At 39.5% G+C, this 21,870-nt stretch overlaps 1 protein-coding gene across 1 annotated transcript in view; it reads right to left on the reverse strand.

Annotated features, from left to right (window-relative positions):
• Positions 1–21,870, reverse strand: part of TENM3 (teneurin transmembrane protein 3) — a 434,963-nt gene that overhangs the window by 62,347 nt on the left and 350,746 nt on the right. Inside the window, exons 12-15 of the mRNA XM_027122504.1 lie at positions 17,291–17,437; positions 3,808–4,024; positions 2,682–2,801; positions 1,622–1,883 (exon numbers count right to left, since the gene is read on the reverse strand). Of these exons, the coding sequence (XP_026978305.1) occupies positions 1,622–1,883; positions 2,682–2,801; positions 3,808–4,024; positions 17,291–17,437 (746 nt within the window). The remainder of the gene's footprint in view (positions 1–1,621; positions 1,884–2,681; positions 2,802–3,807; positions 4,025–17,290; positions 17,438–21,870) is intronic.

Consider the following 21,870-nt stretch of genomic DNA (forward strand, 5'->3'; position numbering starts at 1 on the left):
GCTGTAATAGACACACCAGTTTATTACAGTTGGCATTTTCCTTACCAGCCATGCTGACTGAATTCAGACACAGACTGTCTTAAGCAAAATAGTTTATGAAGATACAGAAACTTTCTAGAGCTCTATTAGACTTAGGGACACCCTTACGTTTAAGATCGACAGTACTTTTGTAGGACTGTAGGGTACAGGGTGAATCATCTGAACAGAACTCACTGTTCTATATCACTGGGGTGAAATACCAGTGGGTTAGTTTGAAAAATAGATTTTGTGACTCTTGAATGGCCCTGAAAATATAAGTGATTGAAACCTCAGGCATATAATTTATTTCCAAAATAATTTCACATAAATTTGATAGGTTTTCCATAGGTAAGGCAGTCTTTCATGAATATATATTTCTGTGGTCTTCTAGGAGTTACTTCTGTATTTCAAAATATCGTGTGTTATTCCTAATTTTAATAACGGATTACTGTCTTTGTCATCATTAGCCTATTTCCCTGGAACAAATATCTGCAATTTAGTTCATTAAAACGTGTTTCTCCTGGTAATTTAATTTGACCATATTTTTTGCATTAGTGGGAAAAGTAAATCTAACCCGAGCGGAAAAACCAACCATTAAGCCGATTTTCGCCAGCTGCCTGATCTGTAAGCTCCATCCTTGACTTGGTTAAACACGCGGAAACCACGTCCTCCCAGCTCTACCTCCAGATCTGTCTAATCCATTCCCTCTTCTTCATTTCCACAACCAGTATGATTGGTGGGCCCTCTGCCTCGGGGTGCTGGGTGTGTATGGAAGTACAGTGAATACTATTCTGTTCACTGATCTGTCTCCTTCTATTATTTTATGCATTTTGTCACTTGAGTTAGCATTAGAGAAATGCTGAAAAATCTACATTGGCCCCCTGGTTCCATGTCATCTAAAGAATTCAAGGTATCCATTGTATGGTATTTCTGGGCCATTCATTATCTGGCCCCAGTCTTTCCCCATGAGTGTCCTCCACCTTTAAATTGCTCACCAGTTTTTATACAACAGCATTTGTTTTTACCACCATGCTATTGCTCACACATTTTCTTCTATCTGGAATATCCTTTCCCCCCTTTGAAGGCCAGCCTCTTCCGTGATGTTTTCCTCGGCTTCCTTGGGAACTGACCTCTCTTTTGAACTTCCATAGTTCTTCATTCAAATCTCTATCACATGTAGAATGGCTTACAATAATCATTAAGCAGTAAAATATTGAGAGTAATGACCATGTACAGTAGCACTTGGTACAGTGTCAGTTAGGAGGTCAGGTACAGGCACTAAAACCTTTTTCCAATGAATGAATACATGAGCAAAGGCATTATTAGCTGTCGAGCTTAAGCTGTTTTCCCATTTGGCTACAATTAATACAAGATACAGATATAGCTTGAGGAAAAAGTATTTTTAACAGATCTTTAAGGAATAACTAGATATCTTACTATAGAAATACCTATCCTTGTACATACACACACCACATTCTATATGTCATTCTATAGAATTATTTAGGATAGCACTGGAATTCTGTAATCCTGTAAAAACATTCTTTGGAAACCCCATGATCTGAAAATGGTTTATATAAAAGCAATGCCTGCTAGAATATCCTACCTGTGTCTCGGGAATAATGGGACTGTCTTCAGGAGAAGATCTAAAAAAGGTGGATAAAGGTGACGACACAATGATAGGATTCGGCCTCACGAAGCCACTTAGATCACAGCTGGGAATGTCATTCTCCTCTTTCTTCATGACTAGGGTATCCATCACATAAAAGACATTCCATGGAATCCACACAGTATGATACTGAGTGAGGAACGGGGATCGTTCAAATACCAAAGTTAGAGAAGCCCCACCATTCGCCACCAAGTCAAACCTAAGAAAAAACAAGACATGCTTAGCGAATTATCTGGATCTCATGCAACTCCAGTCACTCACCTCCCCAGATCAATATGCTTTATAAAGAAAAACTTCTTCTCCCAATGTTTATATGAAATAGTTTCAAATCTACAGGAATATTAAAAGAATTATACAATGACCATCCATACGCCCTTAACTTAGATTTACTAATTTATTAACATTTTTCCAAATTTGCTTTATCTATCTACCTATCTACTCCTTTTCCAGAACCATCTGAGCGTAAGTTGTAGATATTACAAAATCTCACTTTCAAATATTTTAACATGAATCTTCTAAGACGAAGAACATTCTCCTATAAAACCACAACACTATTATTATGCCTTAGGAAATGAAATCAACTTTTAAAGACCTATCTGAGTATATAACTTTAAATTTCTGCCACCATGTACTGTCACAGATTTCTGGAGTCTAAAAGTTGTTGCATTTCCATATTAGAAGGGACAATAAAACATGCTGGGTGACACAAGCATGCCTAGTTTTTATTATTATTTTTTTTTGCGGTACGCGGGCCTCTCACTGTTGTGGCCTCTCCCGTTGTGGAGCACAGGCTCCAGACGCGCAGGCTCAGTGGCCATGGCTCACGGGTCCAGCCGCTCCGCGGCATGTGGGATCTTCCCGAACCAGGGCACAAACCCGTGTCCTCTGCATCGGGAGGCGGACTCTCAACCACTGCGCCACCAGGGAAGCCCAAGCATGCCTAGTTTTTAATACTTAAAATACTTCAAACAGAGACAGGGTGTTGGGATTAACTTACATTCCATCCTGGCGGGTAATAGTATATCCATATTCTGGGTAATGGAAAAATGAGACATTCACTCCAATAAGTGGCGTTCCATCAGCAGTTAGTACTTGGCCTCTGATGACGGATGCAAGGCTGTGGGAAAAGTAGAAGAACTAGAATGAACATTTGTCTTTTCAGGCCAACATTATCATGATGTAGAGATAATTCAATCTAAGGATAAAATAACACTACTGTATGCACTTGTATTCACAGAAACCAGACCTGAAATACTCCCAAGACAATGTTCCTTCTAATTCATTGTAATCCACATTCTCGAAATGTCTGGTGTTTACCAGGGGTTTTAATTCATTGCAATCTGGATTTTGGAGAGTTATCAAGACCAATAATTTAGAGATGAAGTTTTAAAATTATAAGCTGCAGTTTTTTCATGTCATATACCTGGTGCTTGCATGAAGGAACGTATACTTTGCAATAAATTCCAAGGCAATTGGGAAATCTACAGGGACCAAAAAGTACAAGATTTAAGCAGGCAATAAGGAACATTTGTGAAACAACTTTTAATCAACTGCTGGGTCTAACTGCATTAATGCTATTAAACTGCTGCAGAACCAGGAGTTCTTGTGTAAATCATCTTCTTTTGCTCAGTGAGACACAAGACACCTGCTTTCACTTACTGGTTTATTTTCGGGTCATTACTGCTCTGCAAAGCACCAGTCCAACAGCTTATGCAATCTTACTGCCATGCCGTTAGCAGTTCCATTACATTATTTCATAATTTATATTATTTAGTGAGCTCAGCTTAAAAAAAAGTGCACTTCTGTTTTGCCTTTTGGAGTCTTTTCATTGCTTCTTTTGAAACATTTCCAACTGTGCTAACAAAAATCAACTAGTTATGAAGATTTATTGACTCCTTAATGGGATGTCCTGTTATGGTTCAGGTACTGAAATTGACCAAGTATGGGAACTATGTCAAAAATGCTTGAGATGCGAAGTTTGGTGAAGGATGTGCCAAACGAGGAGAAACTGCCTTTTAAAGAAAGCACTTTCCTCAAATTCACAGTCATCAGCATTTCATATAAAGGGCTCCTCACTGATGATAATATCACTACAAGTCCATGTAAGGAAAAGCTGCATTAACCTCTTATTGAAAGGACTGTCTCCGGGTATGACATGGGTGCTATCAGATCCTATGAGAAAACTGATTCGGTCATAGAAGGGTTTGGCAGCTTGCTGAGATGGTGATTGTAAGCTTTGGCTAATGATATCCTGGGGATCAGGTAATCCGCGACAGTAGGGCTGATTTTGGCAGGAACTCTGTAAACAGCAGTCAGGATCCATGCAGTCAATGAGTCCATCTGTAGACAGAAACGGAAACCAGTAAGAGAACTCCTCTTTTTCTGCCGTGATGTAGAGCACGTTTTGTTTGTTGACTGGCTTTTTCCACATCGAATGATTCGCTCCCCCTATCTGGTAGTCATTTCTAGGAGGCATATTTTTTGAAACCAAATGAAATACAATACCTGTAGTTGCTTTCATAGACAGTAAATGTTTGGATTGAAGATGGCTGAAAAAAAATCATATAATGTTGATTCTGAGTAAAAAATAAAAAATGACTGTTTAGAACAATCCATCACATGCAGACCCCGTCTTATTGCTCTTCACAGATATTGAGTTTTTTACAAATTGGAGGTTTGTGGCAACCGTGTGGAGCAAGTCTATCGGTGCCATTTTCCCAACAGCATTTGCTCACTTCGTGTCTCTGTTACATTTTTGTATTTCTCGCGATACTCCACTTTTCCATTATTATTATATTTGTGATGGTCACCTGTGATCACTGAGCTCTGATATTACTATTGTAACTGTTTTGACGTGCCATGAGCTGTGCCCATACACAACGGTGGACTTAATTGGTAAATACTGCGTGTGTTCAGACTGCTCCACTAACCGTCTGTTCCCCCATCTAAAATTTGGGAAAAGGTCAGAATATGAAAGTCCGTGAAATACATAGACAGAGTAACATATAATGAATGAGATTAGCCAACCACCTTTCAAGGAAACCATTTTCCCAGGGATGGTAAAGTGTTTTCCGTATAAAATTAAGGCATTGCTCATATTTTAAACAGGAACCTGAGCTCTTAATACACATCCTTTAAAAAGCAGATGTTAATAAAAATGTGGCTAATGTAAATAGGCCATAATATTGGAAATGATAAGAAACCTATCACTAAAAATGGACCTACACTGTTGGTGACATAACAAGAGTAATGGGTAGAATCTTCCTGAGCATTCTCCAGGAATATCAGAAGGAAACTACATTCAATGCCCCATGTAAGAATTTTGTTTGAAACATTTAAACCATCCCATTAGCAGATAAGAGTCAGGTTATGATGGTTGATGACGTTATCCTTTAAGGTCATTTTTCAGTGACCAGTTGATACATGAAGCTTGATCTGCTTGGCAATTTCATTTCTCAATGTAGATTAATAAAAACATTAGTTTCCGAAGACTTTAATTACCTTTGGGAGAATAGACAAAAAATCATTATAAAATCTTCACACCTAAGTTTTAGGTCTTGGTGTGACCCTATTATGGCAAACTCAGCTGAAAATATCTAGCTGACCTATATATTTTATTTACACAAGTGTTTTGAAATAACTTTTATTTTTAGAAAAACCACACTAGTCATTTTTTTCTTTTTGCTTTAGGCTACTCTTATTAATAGAACATAAGCTTGCCCATTCATTATCTGACAGCAAACTGAGACAAAAGAAAACAGACTAAATTGAATTATATTGCCCAGTCTAGAATTAGGTCAACGACACAGATAAGGTAAGAAACAGGAGATGAGGAGCCTGGCTCCCACCTGAAGAACGTTGTCAACACTTGTGGTTTCTCCTAACACTCATTCCCCCTTGTTTGTGCAACAGCTCTGAACTTTCATTTGGGTACCCAGTTCTCCCCAACTCTCAAGTCTACGTGCATATTTCCCTTTGTGCTTGGTTCAGAAATGTACATGTGATCTAATTTGTCAAGCCAGATTGAATTTCAGGAACTATCTAAAAAGCAATCCAGCCCCATCAGCTCCCATCCCCCCAGGCTTGGAGCTGTAAGGCTGTGAGGCCAGGGTTGCTGCATCCCTCTTGCTGCCACTACAGCAGAACCTGTCTGGGAACGGAGTCATCCCAGAAGAGGCAAAGTCAAGAGCTGGAGACCTAAGACAACAGGTCATAGTGACACCTTTGGGGCTTTTGCAATAAGCTGACCCTGATCTCCTGAACTTTTCAGTTCTAGAAGCCAAAGCATTGCCTTCTTCCTTAAGCCTGTTTGGGTTGTGGCCTTTCTGTCACTTGAAACTGAACGAGATACAGTTTATCCAGAGACATTAACTAAAAATCTCACTATTTCCCTTATAGTTGAAAAAAAAGGCTTAATACGTAAATATTGGAATTAAATGTATGGTGTTGGACTCTTTTTACATTACTATTTTAACTTTTTGACACCATAATTTGACATGAAAATGTATGAGTCAGAATTTCTGATAAGTAGATCTTATTACATAGTTTTTTAAATTATAGCTACATTTTCATGTAAATGTCTCTTATATTTCTAAAAAATGGGTTAATTACTTGAAACTGTATATTTATTCTTTGACAAAAATTTAAAATCATGTTTAAGAAAGTCAAATGAAACTGAGCTTTGAAATTTCATAGAAATTTATCAAAATATTGCTTTCTTAGCCAAAAGGCCACAAAGATAAAAAATGTCTAAATATTCTTCAATATTTCTAGTGGAAGAAAGATGAAACTATGAAAGAGGCTTATTTTTCAAGAGGATATGTTATAATAATGCAATATATTGCATTTTTCTCCATCTGTCTCAAAGAAATAGAAGCATAGTTATGAAGATTCAGATTTTTAAAATCGTAGATGGTTGACCTATTGCCCCTAAATCATTTTTAGCTTCAAAAAACAATTTTAAAAACCCCATTCAGTAACAATTCATGATCATATGTTGAGACTTCATGAGGAATCTTTAATCTGTTTTATGATGTATCTAAGAGCTGACTCCATGGATTTAGAATGGGGTGTGCATATGCTTGGGAGAGTAATTCCACACAAATATTTTATATTCTTACAGGTTTTTCCCTTACGTTCGTTTTTTAACATAAGTAGAAACTACTTAATAGTGAAAGTACTTCCAAACATTATATTTTATCTCCATTAATCTGGTAATTAAGGGTTAAATTCCCCCCCCCCAACTTTGTCCCCCATAATATCCCCACAGTGTCTTCCTTTAGGAAGTACAGCTGGCCAAAGAGGAATGCTCAAATTTCATCATTCATCTTTGTTAGTTTATAAAAAGCAAACATGCATCTGGCATGTAGTCTGCAGGTCATGAAACGGCACGAGATCGACACCTTCTGAACCAATCAGCTGGGAATGCATTTTTACAAGCCTCTCTGCTAACATCAATCAGAGAAAGAATCTCATTTTCAACAGCCGAGTTGCAGGGACACACGGTTTGTTATTTTTCTGCAGAGTTTATCAGTGACTTGCCCAAGCAAGTGACGGATGGTTATGAATCTGGCTTCCTATAACTCGAGAAAACACTTTTCATTCTTTGTCTATACCCACGTGGCTAGGGCTATCTAGTAAAACTAAGCTGATTACCCACTTGCCCAAATGTATACGGTAGTAAAAGTGACTTCGTGGAAGAGCTTCTCAAAATCATCAACGTTCCATTCTAGTCTCAGGAATATTAGGTCGGCTTAAATTGAGATTGGTGTGGAAGCCTTAGCTAATAGAATTAACCGTAAAAAACTCTAAAGAAAATCAGAACTGTTCAAAACCCACTGAATAACAACTCCAATGATCAGTTAAGAGCCCCTCTTTCTCCTGGTTAGGCTTTGCAATGTAAGTGGTACTTTGATATAGACAATGAGTACGCTTCCTTCCACTTAATCCTCAATGTTATTGTTCTGTTATCATTTCAAAACATGTTCTCATCTTTCTTAACCCTTTCATTGGTTTGTAACAGTGGCTGGCAAACTTATTTCATAAAGGGTCAGATAAAAAATATTTCAGATTTGTGGACCATATAGTCCCTGCTACAAGTATTTAACTCTGCCTTTAGAGCTCTAAAGCAGCCAGAGACAATATGTAAATGAGTGGGTGTGACTGTGTCTCAATAAAACTTTATTTACAAAAACAAGCTTTGGCCCAGGGCTAATAGTTTGCCAACCTCTAGTCTTGCTTTAAAGTTTCTACCCTGCCCTATTTCCTTATAGTCTCTAAATCATTCTTGATTTTTTTTCTGGCAAATTTAATGCCTATTTTGCTAGATAATTAAAATGTCTGACTCCATCTTTTCCTAGTTTACCCTCCATGCTGGCTTTGATCTGCTTCTGTCTTTTAAGCAGCTATGGATATTTTGACTTGTTTTTTAAAACCCTGACATACTGACTGGATAAAAAGTCATGAATTTCCTTTGAATGAATTTTCATCTTTACTCGAAAGATAATTAATTAATGCCCACTGCCCTTCCCCACAGTATTTGGAAGCCCCTCCCCCACCTTCAACTTGGAGGTAGAGGTAGAAATTCTCATGCAGTATTTTATCTGTGGATTTTAGACGTTTCAAAGTGTACGGGTATACCTTCTGTTGCTCTTTTAAGTCACCATTCTGTACCATGCATGAAATTCACTTGTTACTGAACTGGGATCATGTTTGGTTTTCTATATCTTCTTGGTTTGTCTACAGCAGAGCTTTCTTGGTGGCTTTATTCTCTCTATGTTCACAACATTTCAAGGCTAATGACTCCAGGTTGATCATTCTCCTGAACTCCAAATCCACAACCGGTCTTCTAGATATTTCCACTTGGATATTACACAGGCATCGAAAACTTAACACACGTCTAAAGCACAGCAAATATGATCTTCTCTGAATACTCGCTTCCTCTGCATTTCCTATTTCAAGGAATGGTTCCACCATCCACTCACCCAGTTTCTCAAAGCAGAAACCTGAATGTCAACCTTGATTCCTCTTCTCCCTTTTTCTCTGCACCTAATCAATGCAGATCCTCCTTTTCTCCACCCCAAACATCTCTTGAATCAGTCTATTTCTTTCCATTTCACTGAAACAACCGTTTAGACCACATGGTCACTTCCTGACAAGATCTCAACAAGGGGTTGGTTTCCCAGGTGCCAGTCTTGTCCTAGCTATTCATTCTCAACACTTAAATCTGAGTAATCTTGGTAGAAATCAAATGTGGTTATTTCACTTCTCTAGCTAAAACACTTCCTTTAATTGGTCCCTGCTGCTTTCTGAGTAGTTAGAACTCCTTAACCTGGCTTACAAGACCTTTGTGATTATTATTTCCTCCACTGGGAGACTTCTCACCTGCTCTCTTATCCCCCTCCCCAATTCCTTTAGCAATCAGCTCAGACAATGGTCTCACGAAGTTCCTTGAGGGCTAATCTAGTTCATTGTTGTAGCACCAGAATTTAGGACACATACTTCTTGGCACCAAGTACGCATAAAATAATTTTGCTGAATGAAGTGAAGAATCAATTCAGTTCCTAGAGATTATGAGATCTAAACAGGTCAAAATGATGTCTTAAAAGCACAGCAGAGACACGTGCTGATTTTCTTTCATCACCTTTTTCCTGCCCTCAGACACTATGCTAATCCTTGAATTCCTGTTTCTATTTTTACTCTAATAGGTATCTTTACATGTTCTTGATGAACTGGACATTAAGCAATCCATAAAATTACAAAAAGTATTAGAAGAAATTATAGGAAATACTACACATAAGTACAACTTATGTATGTACTTATAAAGACACACAACCCAGAATTCATGAAGGAAAAGTTAAACCTTATAAACATTTACCTCGTAAAAGTTTATCGTTTGAAAATTTCCGCATGATGAAAGATACCATAAACAAAGTAAAAAGATAACGAAAACTTGGGATAAAATATCTGCAACACACCTCATAAAGAACTGATAAGAAGAATATACAAAGAACTCCTAAAAATTAAAAAGAAAAAGTCAAGTAACTCAATAGAAAAAAATGGTCAAGAAAAATAAATAAGCAATTAGCAAAAGAAGAAATGCAAACAATCAAGGAACATACATAGAGATAATCAATCTAACTAGCAATTGGGGAAATGCAAATTAAACAATAAAGATGGAGGCACTTCCACCCAGCAGACAAAATTCATATTTTTCATTTTGTCGGACAACCTTGCTTATGTACAATGATCATGTACAGATCATGAACATGGGGAAGATAAGCGCTATCTTACGGATGACGTGCACAATTGGGGAAATGCAAATTAAACAATAAAAATGGAGGCATTTCCACCCAGCAGACAAAATTCATATTTTTCATTTTGTCGGACAACCTTGCTTATGTACAATGATCATGTACAGATCATGAACATGGGGAAGATAAGCGCTATCTTACGGATGACGTGCACAATGGCGAAACTCACTTGCAAGGCAATTGGCAGTAGCTACCAGAATTACAAATTAAAATACCCCGTGACCCAGCAATTTCATTTCTAAAAATCTGTCCCAAAGAAATATTTGTACATTTACACAGATTTATATGCAGATATACACACACAGGTTCACTACAGATTTGTCTTTATACTAAGAGCAAGAACAAAGAGAAACAACTAAATAATCATTAATTAGTAGTGGTAAAATTCATTAGGACAACCGTGTTTCTATTATAAAGTAGGAGATAGGCCTATATGTACTGACATGAAAAAATCTCTAAGTTACCTTCTTTGGCAGAATCAAATTTAGAACAGTACCTATCCTGTTTACGTTTAAAAACATAAATGTGCATCTAAATTCACTGAAGGAGGCGTAGAAACACGTACTCTTTAAGTTGTTGACAGTGGTTACTCCTGACAATGAGAATGTAGCACTTGTGTATGGTTACTAGTAATAACCGTCCCCAGGAATGCAGAGGTTCTTAACATGGAGAAAGGGGACACTTTCTAAAGAGGTTCTGTGCGATGCCCCTTGTTACACTGTGAACCTTGCAGTGGCAGCAAATGGTAATGGGTGTAAAATACAGGGGAGACTTTTAGTTCCAGCCTGTGTGGCTCTGATTTTCCTCTCCTTCTAAAACTCATTCAAAAAACAGTGATCAAACCCCATGTTCCTTCTGTACTACCAGGAGGCTACTGGGGTCCTTTGCTTCTGAGAGCACAAGCTGGACTTTTCTTTCCTAGAAGGGGATTCCCAGGGCTCTAAAACTTCTGTGGATAGTAAAAGGGTTCAGAGTAACCTGAATCTCTCCCTATAGTAGGATCTCATAGGGTCTTTCAAATGAATAGTAATTCCCCCTGCCCCAAATCATCCACCAGGTTAACATATTTTAAGGCTCTGAGACTGAGTGCCATTCTATATTCTGATATCTGGATTCTTTTTAAGAAGTACTTAGGAACTCTTGTAATTTCCTCCCTTCCCTCCCTCCCACCCTCCCTCTTTCTTCTTTTTTTAAACCATTTTCCCCCCTCTTCCTATTTCTGTTACTATTTTATTTAACTTTTATTTTTCAATATGTTTTTTGGAGAACACAATTGTCTCATCCTCCTGCTAGGACTTCTTAAAAATCTATTTTCAAATATTTCCCTATTTTCATTTGGTAAATCTCCAAACTTAGACCAGCTCTGTCCGTTCATCACACTCATTCTGAGGCTTACATTAAAATTTCATTCATTGTTTCCCTCCTCATTTTCACTGCTAGCACACTCCTGCTTTCTCCTGCAGTTTGGATCTTTCGTTTGTATTTTTCTTCCTTCCTTTCTCTCTCTCTCTCATTACGGTTTCTTTTTAATTTCTAAATAAGCTCAGTTGAATCTGAGCTTATTTAGAAATTAATTCAGTTGAATTGTAATCTCTACAATTATCAACCTCTGAAGATGTAAAAAAAGCCTGTTTTAGATACATCTTCCTGACATCTAGCCCCACGAAGTAACAACTCTGAAGAACAAAGAACAACTCTATCTACTTACAAGTAAGATGCATCTTTCCTGGCAGGATTTATACTTTGACACTCTACCATCTTGCACGAAATGTAGGAAGAGGCTTTAAGTCATTCTTGGGCCCTCAACCATCCAATATGCAGGAGAGGGCTTGCATCCCATGCCTCTAGTCCCCACAGGGGAGCTATCCACTGGAGGACCAGACAGGGAAGCAAGATGTCAAAGGAAACTCTGACGAGATCTCCCGAATGAGAAGGACAACAGGAACATGGTAACCACTGCCAGAGACAATATATTTTGGAGAAATCATCTCATTAATAAGCGTCTTGAGTCTCTAAAACACAGAGCTTTCTCTGGCTAGCTGTTGCACTTTGATGCTTCCACAGCAGGACCACCATACGGGGAGCTGCTGAAAGCCAAGACACCCCTATTGAGTGAGACTTGTCGTAGGGTGACCAGGTGAAACTGACGATGCGCACAGAAGCGTTTGGGAGAGAACCGAGAGCTGCCTCGTCAGTCTCAGGCGTGGAGAGCATGTCAGAGGAGGCTCACCACTGGTTTCCTTGTTCTCAAGTGAGAAGGCTGGAATTTGGCGGGGAAGGGAGGAGAGAGAGACTAGAAGATTCCTTCTGAAACTAACAGAGTGCTACTAGCCATATGAAATGGTGATTGGAGTACACTGTCTGGTTACACTAAAGCCAAACGCTATCGACAGCTATTTCATTCCGATAGTGGAATCTGTTTCTCTGCCTACCCACCATCCTTACCCCTTTATTCTGGAGACAGAACTTCAGTTTCCTTGTAGGGCAGGTGACCTAATTCAGACCAATGAGAGTCAGGCTCAGGCCAGGCCCAGGTCTCATGTAACCATTGAAAAAGGTGTCCTCCCTGCACTGGGTTTGTTATGCTAGAGGAATGTAAACCTCGAGCTGGTGGGAGAGACATCCCGAGAATGGTGGCAGCACAGAACAAGCAGAGTTGACAGATGATTAACCCAGATATGTTACCACTGTCTGGACGCCTAGGTGCAGTTCTCTCCAAATTTGTCAGTTATATAAGCTGAGGATGGGGCAGTGTGGAGTCACTGTCTTCAACCCCACTCCAGACACACAGCATTTACTAGGGATCAGTTCCCATCTCTTCACCTGTCTTTTCTCTGATCTTAGCGACTTCACCAGCAGAGTGAGTTCCGGGATATGAACAAGACGTGGCTCGGTCTAGAGGGAGGATGCCTTTGTAGGTGAAGATAAAGCTGAAGAAATATGTAAAAGCCAAGTGGAGGCCTGCAGCGTGGATCCCTTGCTCAGAAACCGTTTCCAATGAGAAAAGGGTATCTTGTCCTTGCTTCCAAAGTGCCTACAGGCCCTGTGTGGAGATGTTCGCCACAATTCACTGGTCCAGTGACCACAAGTTTCTGACGTCCACTGTGCGATTTAAAAGTTGACTCTCCCATAGCCCACCTCTGCCCTGATGTCTGCTCCAGCTGCCTCTGTGCGACACCTGGAGCTCAGATTTGAGAAGCAAAGGGGGAGACACCTTGTTGAGTCCACAGAGGGTGGGGATCTTTGTCAAGGCCTTTATGGTGGGTAAAAGATGGTCTTAGTTCTGAAAAGCTAATGAGTCTGTGTATGCAACAGCTATTTATTTGAGCCTTAAAGAAACAAGGTCCGACTGAACAGGAGATTTACTTCTCATGACCACGCAGGTGCTGCGAGAGTAGCTAGAGCCCCTCCGGAGGCGACCTTATTGGTAGCCCACCTCTCTTGGTCCTCATGGCAGATTCCCCTTGAAGCCTGCTCTTCCTCATGCCTGTTAGAGACATAAAGGGGAAGCTGGCTCCACAGGCAGAGAGGGTCACCTATTTTTTTAAAAAATAAATTTATTTTATTTATTTTTGGCTGCGTTGGGTCTTTGTTGCTGTGCACGGGCTTTCTCTAGTTGTGGCAAGCAGGGACTGCCTTCATTGCAGTGCGCGGGCTTCTCATTGCGGTGGCTTCTCTTGTTGTGGAGCACGGGCTCTAGGTGCGTGGGCTCAGTAGTTGTGGCATGCGGGCTTCAGTAGTTGTGGCTCACGGGCTCAGTAGTTGTGGCTTGCGGGCTCTAGAGCACAGGGTCAGTAGTTGTGGTGCACGGCTTAGTTGCTCCGTGGCATGTGGGATCTTCCCGGACCAGGGCTCCAACCGTGCCCCCTGCATCGGCAGGCGGATTCTTTATTTATTTAGTGAGATCCATAGGTTGAGGATCTTTAGGCTTAGGCAGTAGAAATGCGGTGAAGCGGATTTGGTAAAGGAAGGTATATTTTGGAGGCGAAGGAAGACGCTTGGCGTAAGAAAAAAATATTTATTTCACCGTATGTGGCTGTCCTTTCTAAAATTTTTACATATATCTTTTTCAGTTCTGGGAATAGTAAGCAACTTTCTTTGTGTGTGTGTGTGTGTGTGTGTGTGTGTGTGCGCATGTGTGCGTGCGTGCGCGCGCGTGTGTGTGTGTGTGTATGTTCTGCAAAGTTCTTAAAGTTGTGTTCTACAAAATTACTCAGACTAGAGTAGCAGCTATTCGTATGATACGTTTAATTTCTGATTCGGGCTCAATCAACCTCTCTTCATCTTCTCCTCCTTCTTAGTTACTTAATGTGTTAAATCCAATTACTTATAGCTACTTTCTGGCTAATTCACCATTTCGACATCAAACTTAGTTTAGACAATAGATCTCTAATGGTACAGTTCCTACGTATCATAGAATTTCAAGTATAGTCCTTATTTTAAACATTCTGTTTTATTGTCCTCATATAATGATAATGATATCCTTAATTGCCAGATTATGTGTCTTGAGTTGGGGTTTGGTGTGGAAAATATTGTCTGTATACACACAGCCCATGCTTAAGTTCAAGGAACCCTCTAGCTTGGGTTATAAGGCACCCAGGTTACAATCTCAGGATATAATAAAGCTGGCACTGAGATTCCTTCTCAGAAGATCAACAAAATTAGGTAGGGACAGGAATACAAATTATATGAGCTAAGTAGAGAATCCACAGGAGGTCTTCTATCCGCTCAGATTTCCCCTTGGAGAGGCACATCTAGAGACAGCCTAGCTTCAGGCTAAGAAGAATAAACAAGGGGGAAACGAGGCCAATTCACAGCTGATAAATTTTGAGGAAAGAGAGAAACCTCCTCAGCTGATAACAATACTAAAGAGTTGATGAGCCCCTCGGTTACTCTGCAGCGTCTCTGCAGACTTGGCCCTGCAGTTTGCTTCCCTCTGCAAGAGTCTGCAACCTCCTCAAGGTAAATCTTTTAGAAGACAAGTGTGAAATTTCTGATCAAGGAGGAAGGGAAGGGACTTCCCTGCGGTCCAGCACTCCGCGCTTCCACTGCAGGGGGCATGGGTTCGATCCCTGGTCGGGGAACTAAGATCCCTCATGCTGTGTGGCAAAAGAATAAAAAATAAAAGAGTAATTTTTAAAAAACGGAGGAAGGGAAGCTCCTCTTCCTCCCTGGGCAATAGAACACAGTGGGGTGGGGGCTCCTCGGGGGAAAGCAAGGAGGAAAGTTGCCGTCTGGGCTGGGGGTCAGAGAGGACTGACGCTGTGGTTCCTGAGACAGGCACATGGGCGCGCTGAGGAGGGATCGGGGCAACTGCATATCATTAGGCAGGAGGGGCTGCGAGGGCTAAGGACCACCTAAATCTATCAGGAGCAGACAGCAAAGGAGGCTTCCGCTCAGAACCAGGGGCTCAAGTGTCTCAAGAGCCCAGGTTAAAAGAAAACAGGGAAAATAGTGACCAATGTGCTAGAATGAGAGGGGAGAATTGCAACTCTTAGGAAGTTGAGACACAAATAACGTTTGGTTTCAGAATGACTGTAGTGTGTGTGTGTGTGTGTGTGTGTGTGTGTGTGTGTGCGTGTGTGTGTGTGTTGGGGGCAATGGGGAGAGCTGACAGTTGGTTCTGGCGCTCTGCTTCTGAGAGAGCAGTACAGGGCAGGCCTTGTTTTTACTGTGTTTCCCTTTATTGTGCTCCAAAGATATTGCATTTTTCATACATTGAAGGTTTGTGGCAACTCCGCGTGAAGCAAAGACCATCGCGCCGTTTTGCCAACAGCATTTGCTCACCTTGTGTCTCTGTGTCACGTTTTGGTAATTCTCACAATATTTCAAACTTTTTCATTATCATATCTGTGATGGTGATCTATGATGGTTTTTTGATGTTTGATGTTACGACTTTGATGTTACAACTTGCTTAAGGCTCAGATGACGGTTAACACTTTTTAGCAATATTTTTATATTAAGGTATGTACACTGTTTTTTAGACATAAGGCTATTGCCCACTTAACAGACTGCAGTATAGGGTAACTTAACAGTGTAGGGTAAACATAACTTTGATATGCACTGGGAAAGCCCACAATGAGTGGGACTTGCTTTACTGCAGTGCTCTGGAACCGGACCCGCAACATCTCCGAGGTCTGCCTGAAGTTAGGTCCACTCTATTCGGAAAGGAAAAGGCCATTCAACCTTCTCTGACAACCTTTTATGAATTTCACCCAGTCAAGGGGAGCACTTTTGAAAGCAAAAGAAGGAAAATAGGATAATAATAGCTGCTACTTACAATATAATATATCCCCGGCAATACACTAAGTACTTTACAAACATTCTCTAGCTTAATCCTTCCAGAAACTTCTTTATCACTCTTTTATACATGAAGCAATTGAAATGTAAAGGGATAAGAACCTTGTCTAAGGTCACATAAGCACTACGAGTTGGAGGGAAGATCTGACTCTAAACCTGCACTTTTAACCAACACTATATTGCCCACGTGGACACTCCCAAAAGGGCAGGTGGAATGAAGGTGGGGGTAGGGAAACACACACTAACCCACACAGCAGGTGACCACAGAGGTCCAGACAGAAACTGAATCCTTCCAAAAACCTCAGTCCCAAAGGGACACCAAAACTGAACAGCTCCAGGGGCAAGTCCTCCATCACTGGAGACAAACACTAACTCTCACTTCTCTATTCTCTGAAATTGAAATACACTAGCACGGAGGATGTGCGCAATGGGGAAAATAATTATTTCTTAACCCTGGGCTTATATGGGGTGGAATATCAGAATCCTTTCCACAGGGTGTGTAAAGTTAAGGATAAAAAGACACTGGAAAGAAAAAATAGACACTGGAAGTACAGCTTCAAGGGGATTGCTTTCTGTTCCTTTTTTTTTTTTTCTTTTCATCCAGGCCTTCCAACAGAAGAGCTTGGGAGCTGTCTTGCACCTTTTGGAATGTTGCATTATTAAAATACTGCTTTAGAGCTCCCAATCTACAGGGTCCTAAAAACTGCACCAAGGAGAACTGTCACCTGGAGATTGCCACGAGGAATGGAGAACAAGGTACATTACACGGTAGCTTGGTTACCTTGCCTTTTCCCTGAATGACGATGATCTTGCATTTGTCTCCGGGAAAATAGGGAGCAAAATCACCCTATCAGCACTCATACATTTTTCAAAAAATTTAATCTATAGGGATCGGATTTTTTTTTTTTTTTTGGCAACAGATAACCAGGTACCCGCGAGAACTCATAAACCTGAGTTCCGGCACAGGCTCGCTTTCCTGCTCAGCGTCTCTTACCTCCCTCATTGTCCTTGCTATCTGTGCAGAGGGTCTCCATGGCCACGTCACACCCTGCTCCCCTCCACCCTGGCTGGCAAACACAATGCCAGCCGTTTTGGTCCAGTGTGCATCTTCCATTGCTGTTGCACAGACCGGGGCACCCCTCTGTCAAAAGAGACAAAGAAGGACAACAGAAGTGATTTGAGTATTGAAAGTTTTTGCACCTCAAATAAACAAATGAGGGACACTTAGTGGGAACAGGCCTTTCGAAACAGCACAAATACTGTAATTGCACATGGATAGAAACAGCAACATTATCTAAGGAATCTCATTCTTATCCAAGTGGCATCTTTGATTGGCCTGACCCTTGAGACACCACTTACCTGTGCAGGACAGAAATACCTGCAATGATCCACTAAACTGCTGCAGGCCAGACAAAATTAACTTAAATTTTTTTCCTTTAGCAAAGCGACAAGGTTGGTTGTAAGGTGTGAAAAAGCGTCACAACAAGACCATCTCAGAAGCCCTAGAAGAGACCTTCAATCTGTTGTAAACAACACTGGCCACTGGTTAGACATGCCTTCTTAAAAGCGCCTTGTTGCTTTCAAAAATTCCCTCTAATTTCAAAGCATGAAAGCGGGTATGAGGATATGAATGATGTTGAAAAGAGAACATTAATTTTATCTGGCCTCAGAGTTGCCGTATATTCATGTGAAATTACAGTGCATTAAATAACTGCACAAAGTATAGGCCAGTATTAATGACTATACTTTATGCCGAGAATACATTCCTTTTCACAGAATAAGCAAAGCCCAGGAAATAGTGAAGCAGCTTAGCATCTATTCTAACAAACATTAGGATTCAGGCTGCATACGGATGGGATAGGACCGACAGGATTTCCAACCGAATGTAATAGCTGTGCATATTTGATTACTTAGGACGGACAAAATGAAATACCATAAGGACCACAGTAAAACATCGATAGACCGAACAAAAACACGGTAGTCACGTGCTTCAAGACAGAGCGCGAAGAGTGATAGTTTGTGACAATCTCCCTAAAGCTTTTATGCTGTTACCTTTATATCCTATCTTGTCTGCTTTTATGGGCAAGGAGGGAAAATTTGGGAAACAATGAAAATAATTTAATATATCCAAAATCTATAATTGTTTCAGCCTAACATGACATTAAAAAAAAAAAATTCTGCCACTTCCTACAGATGATAACTGGCATGCAGCCAACATGATCTGTTTATGAGGATGACACTTGGGTAGATGCCGGTGCTCTCGTCTATGAGCGTGACACGACACTGACAGAAACGAGGATATAAATGCTCTAAAATGGCAAGAATAATTGGCTATTAATCAGATCTCTTTGGAAAGAATTACTTATAATTTGGTATAAAATATATATTAGTAAAAACAATACTTGCTCTGGCAGGTGGAGTTTGTTCTACAGCTTCTTATAATTAGAATGCTACTCTTGTTTTGGTGACAAAGTTTAAGGGAACAATCCGTTTAAGGATGTTTATTTTAAGTCTGTATTAAAAGAATTATTCATATCTTGGCTTCCCCTCCTCCACTGTGGAACTTGAAACGAAAAGATCTCAAAGAGACCTTCTGTCTCTTAAGATTAGAGTTAACAGAAAGAAGACTATTTTGACAGTCTCTTGTGGCTGGGTATGATGAAATTACACTTATGGATGCCATCAGGGCAGGAGATTAATTTTGCTGCTTCTTTTCCTTCAGACAATCACCATCTGTATTTACGGATTAGTCACCTAAAAGGTGAATTTTCCTTACGGATGCTTCTGTTTTGTTTTTAATGAAAAAAAAATAAGGGGTTTAACTGCCCCACTGACAAAGATGTGCAGCAGCTGACTGCCTGCACACAAGGAGTTATTACATGAAAGCCTGGATATTGTCATGAATATTTTCATATTCTAATGAAAAGCACAAACAAGGAATAAAAAAATAGGTAATCTGAGGAGCAAGGGAAAGGGAATTTTCTCTTCTGAAAAATATGGTTTTCACTTATTTCTATGATAACTGAAGACAAAGAATCTGCTGTTTTCTGCTGAGTGGTGTTATCATTTGTTTTCTAGAATGCACAGTATTTTGTAGTTGTTTCAGAAAATCACAAAACATAAATTATGATATCACATATATTTCGAAACACTGAGAAAAAGCCAAAGAAGTTTCCATATGAGGATACATGAGATTTCTCTCAACATATGTTAACCAGAATCTTCTTCAGATTGACAATTTCTTATTCTGTGATAAGAGTGAGCGTTCATGATTCTTTGATTTAGAATTTAAAGCTTATGAGCTGAATTGCCAACAATGAAGATCTTAAAGCCAAAAAAAAAAAAAAAAAACCAGAAAACAAAAGAAAAAAAACCAAAAAACAGCAAATTACTGTTATCTTCAGTTTTTGGTTCCAGTGAAAACTAATGTTTTTACATAGGATGAAATCTGCAATAACCCAAACTTATAAAAATGAGACACAGACATTCAAGTCTCAATACTTTAAATCCAAAGGATTTCACATAATGTAAGCCTGATTTATAATTTACAAAAATATGCATGAAAACAGTCTATTTTCATACCTAATGCAAGCTAATACACGGTTATATAAAGATATGTCAACAAAGAGCAAGTATACAGTACCTTTAACTATCTTATCCAAATAGTGAGCTTGAGAAATTAAAAAGGAAAAAAGAACAGACAGACATTTCAGAAGTGTCACATGGGACAAGGAAATTTTCAGAATTTACATGCAAATTGAGTAGCTGCAGCTGACATAAGACTCCCATTACATGACAGAGATGCACTTCATATCTTCTAAAAATGCAATATATTCACGTTTTAGAAAATGTAGTCACGATTCCAGGATATGCTCAGCATTTTCAGGAAAAGTATGCAGGTAAACTAACACTCCCTTTCCCAGATTATTTGGAATGGACCCACCCTGATCCTTCCCGAGAGTATACGAAAGCATAGCTATGTAGAACAAATGGAATCAATTCTTTATTACTAAACAATTTTGGAAATTTACAACTATGAGATCTACAAATAATCAACGTTTCTTGGGGGGGAGGTGAGAAAATAATTCTCTTTTTTTCAGTTTGTTTTTAACAAAGTAGTTTCATAAGGGTCACACGGTGGAAGGGCAGAAAGAACACACCGAAGGCCCAGAGGAGCCATTTATGTATGTTCGGATGCTTTCTTCAATCTGCAAGATAAACCCACAGAAATTCTACTTCAGTCACCGTCTCTCTTGAGTTCCTTGCGTATTTACAAATAATCAAACTTGGCTAATAAAGAAGAAAAAATAAAGAAGGAAACTGAGAGTCCTTGAGCAAATTTAATATGGTATTATGAAAAAGGCATGTGTAAGTTCTGTAGAATATGATTACCCAGTAGCCCTTGACTACATGTCAGATGCACAGTGACGTATCACGTACACAGTCCATTAAGAAGTACGGACTGAGATCTTGTTTCTTTTCAGGATTCATACAGGAATAGGCTCTGCTTCTCACAAAAGCTTTGCCGGAACAGTCAGGATGAAGACTGAAGTCTTTTACTGTACCTGTCCATTTAATCTTTCATGAGCTTACAATTAGCCTACACCTTTCCTCTTGAACAGAGGCGTAAATATCCCTCTCCATTCACTCACTGGAGAGACCTAATATATTCTTAATAAGCCGCAAAGCTTCTTGCTTTGCCAAAATTCATACATCCTTAATGGTCTAAAATTGCTTTTCAAAGATGCTTATGTTGATTATTTTTCATTATTGACATATGCAAGTGGTCGCAGAACTTTTAACAGAATGATTTAAACTATAACTTTCAGTTGAGCTACTCAAGTCTGGTAGTTCTGTCACGTGTGTAAACAAGACCATAAATGGTTTAGACCCATCTGTACCGTGTATATAAAAGGATGCCTCACTCTGCCACAGGATTCCATCAGAGGCTTCTGAACTGCATATAAAAATAAGCATGTTTATGGCTAACTGACAATATATTGCAGGAGAAATTAAGGGGGAGGAGAAACAGTGTCAGGCACTAGTCTGAAATTACAATTTCATAAAAATAATTCTTTTCAAACATTAAAATAAAAATGTATTACTGTATAACATCATTCATATACTTTCTTAACAATTCCTTCCAAGCATTATATAATCCAGTAGTCCCATAAGGGCTCATTTAATACGGAGGATGAACAAATTGCCTTTACACACGGTGGAGTTTCTGGTTCAGCTAGGGTAGTACTTCTGAGGGAATTCTTAGTTTATGAAAATTAATAACACTGATCAGAGTTGGAGTATAAGCCTTTGGCTTTTACATCTGGTCCACTTCAGTTAACACAATCAAAGTAAGGAATGTAATTAATTCTGATCTGGATTAGTAGTTTTAAAGGAGGAATAAATTAGAATCCAGCCAATCCCATTATTTCAGCAAACAGAATCAATTATGCAAAACAGTGGATTATGGGTAAAGGTAGGTTTGCCATTGGGCCAAGAGAATATCGAAAGTGGGGCTGAAATTAGAAAACATTTAAAGTATACAGCAGGTCAAATTTTACATAAAGCTTTACA

The sequence above is a fragment of the Aethalodelphis obliquidens genome, unplaced genomic scaffold (assembly GCF_003676395.1).
Source record: "Aethalodelphis obliquidens isolate GAN/ISIS:26980383/991018 unplaced genomic scaffold, ASM367639v1 scaffold25, whole genome shotgun sequence".
NCBI classification, from domain to species: domain Eukaryota; kingdom Metazoa; phylum Chordata; class Mammalia; order Artiodactyla; family Delphinidae; genus Aethalodelphis; species Aethalodelphis obliquidens.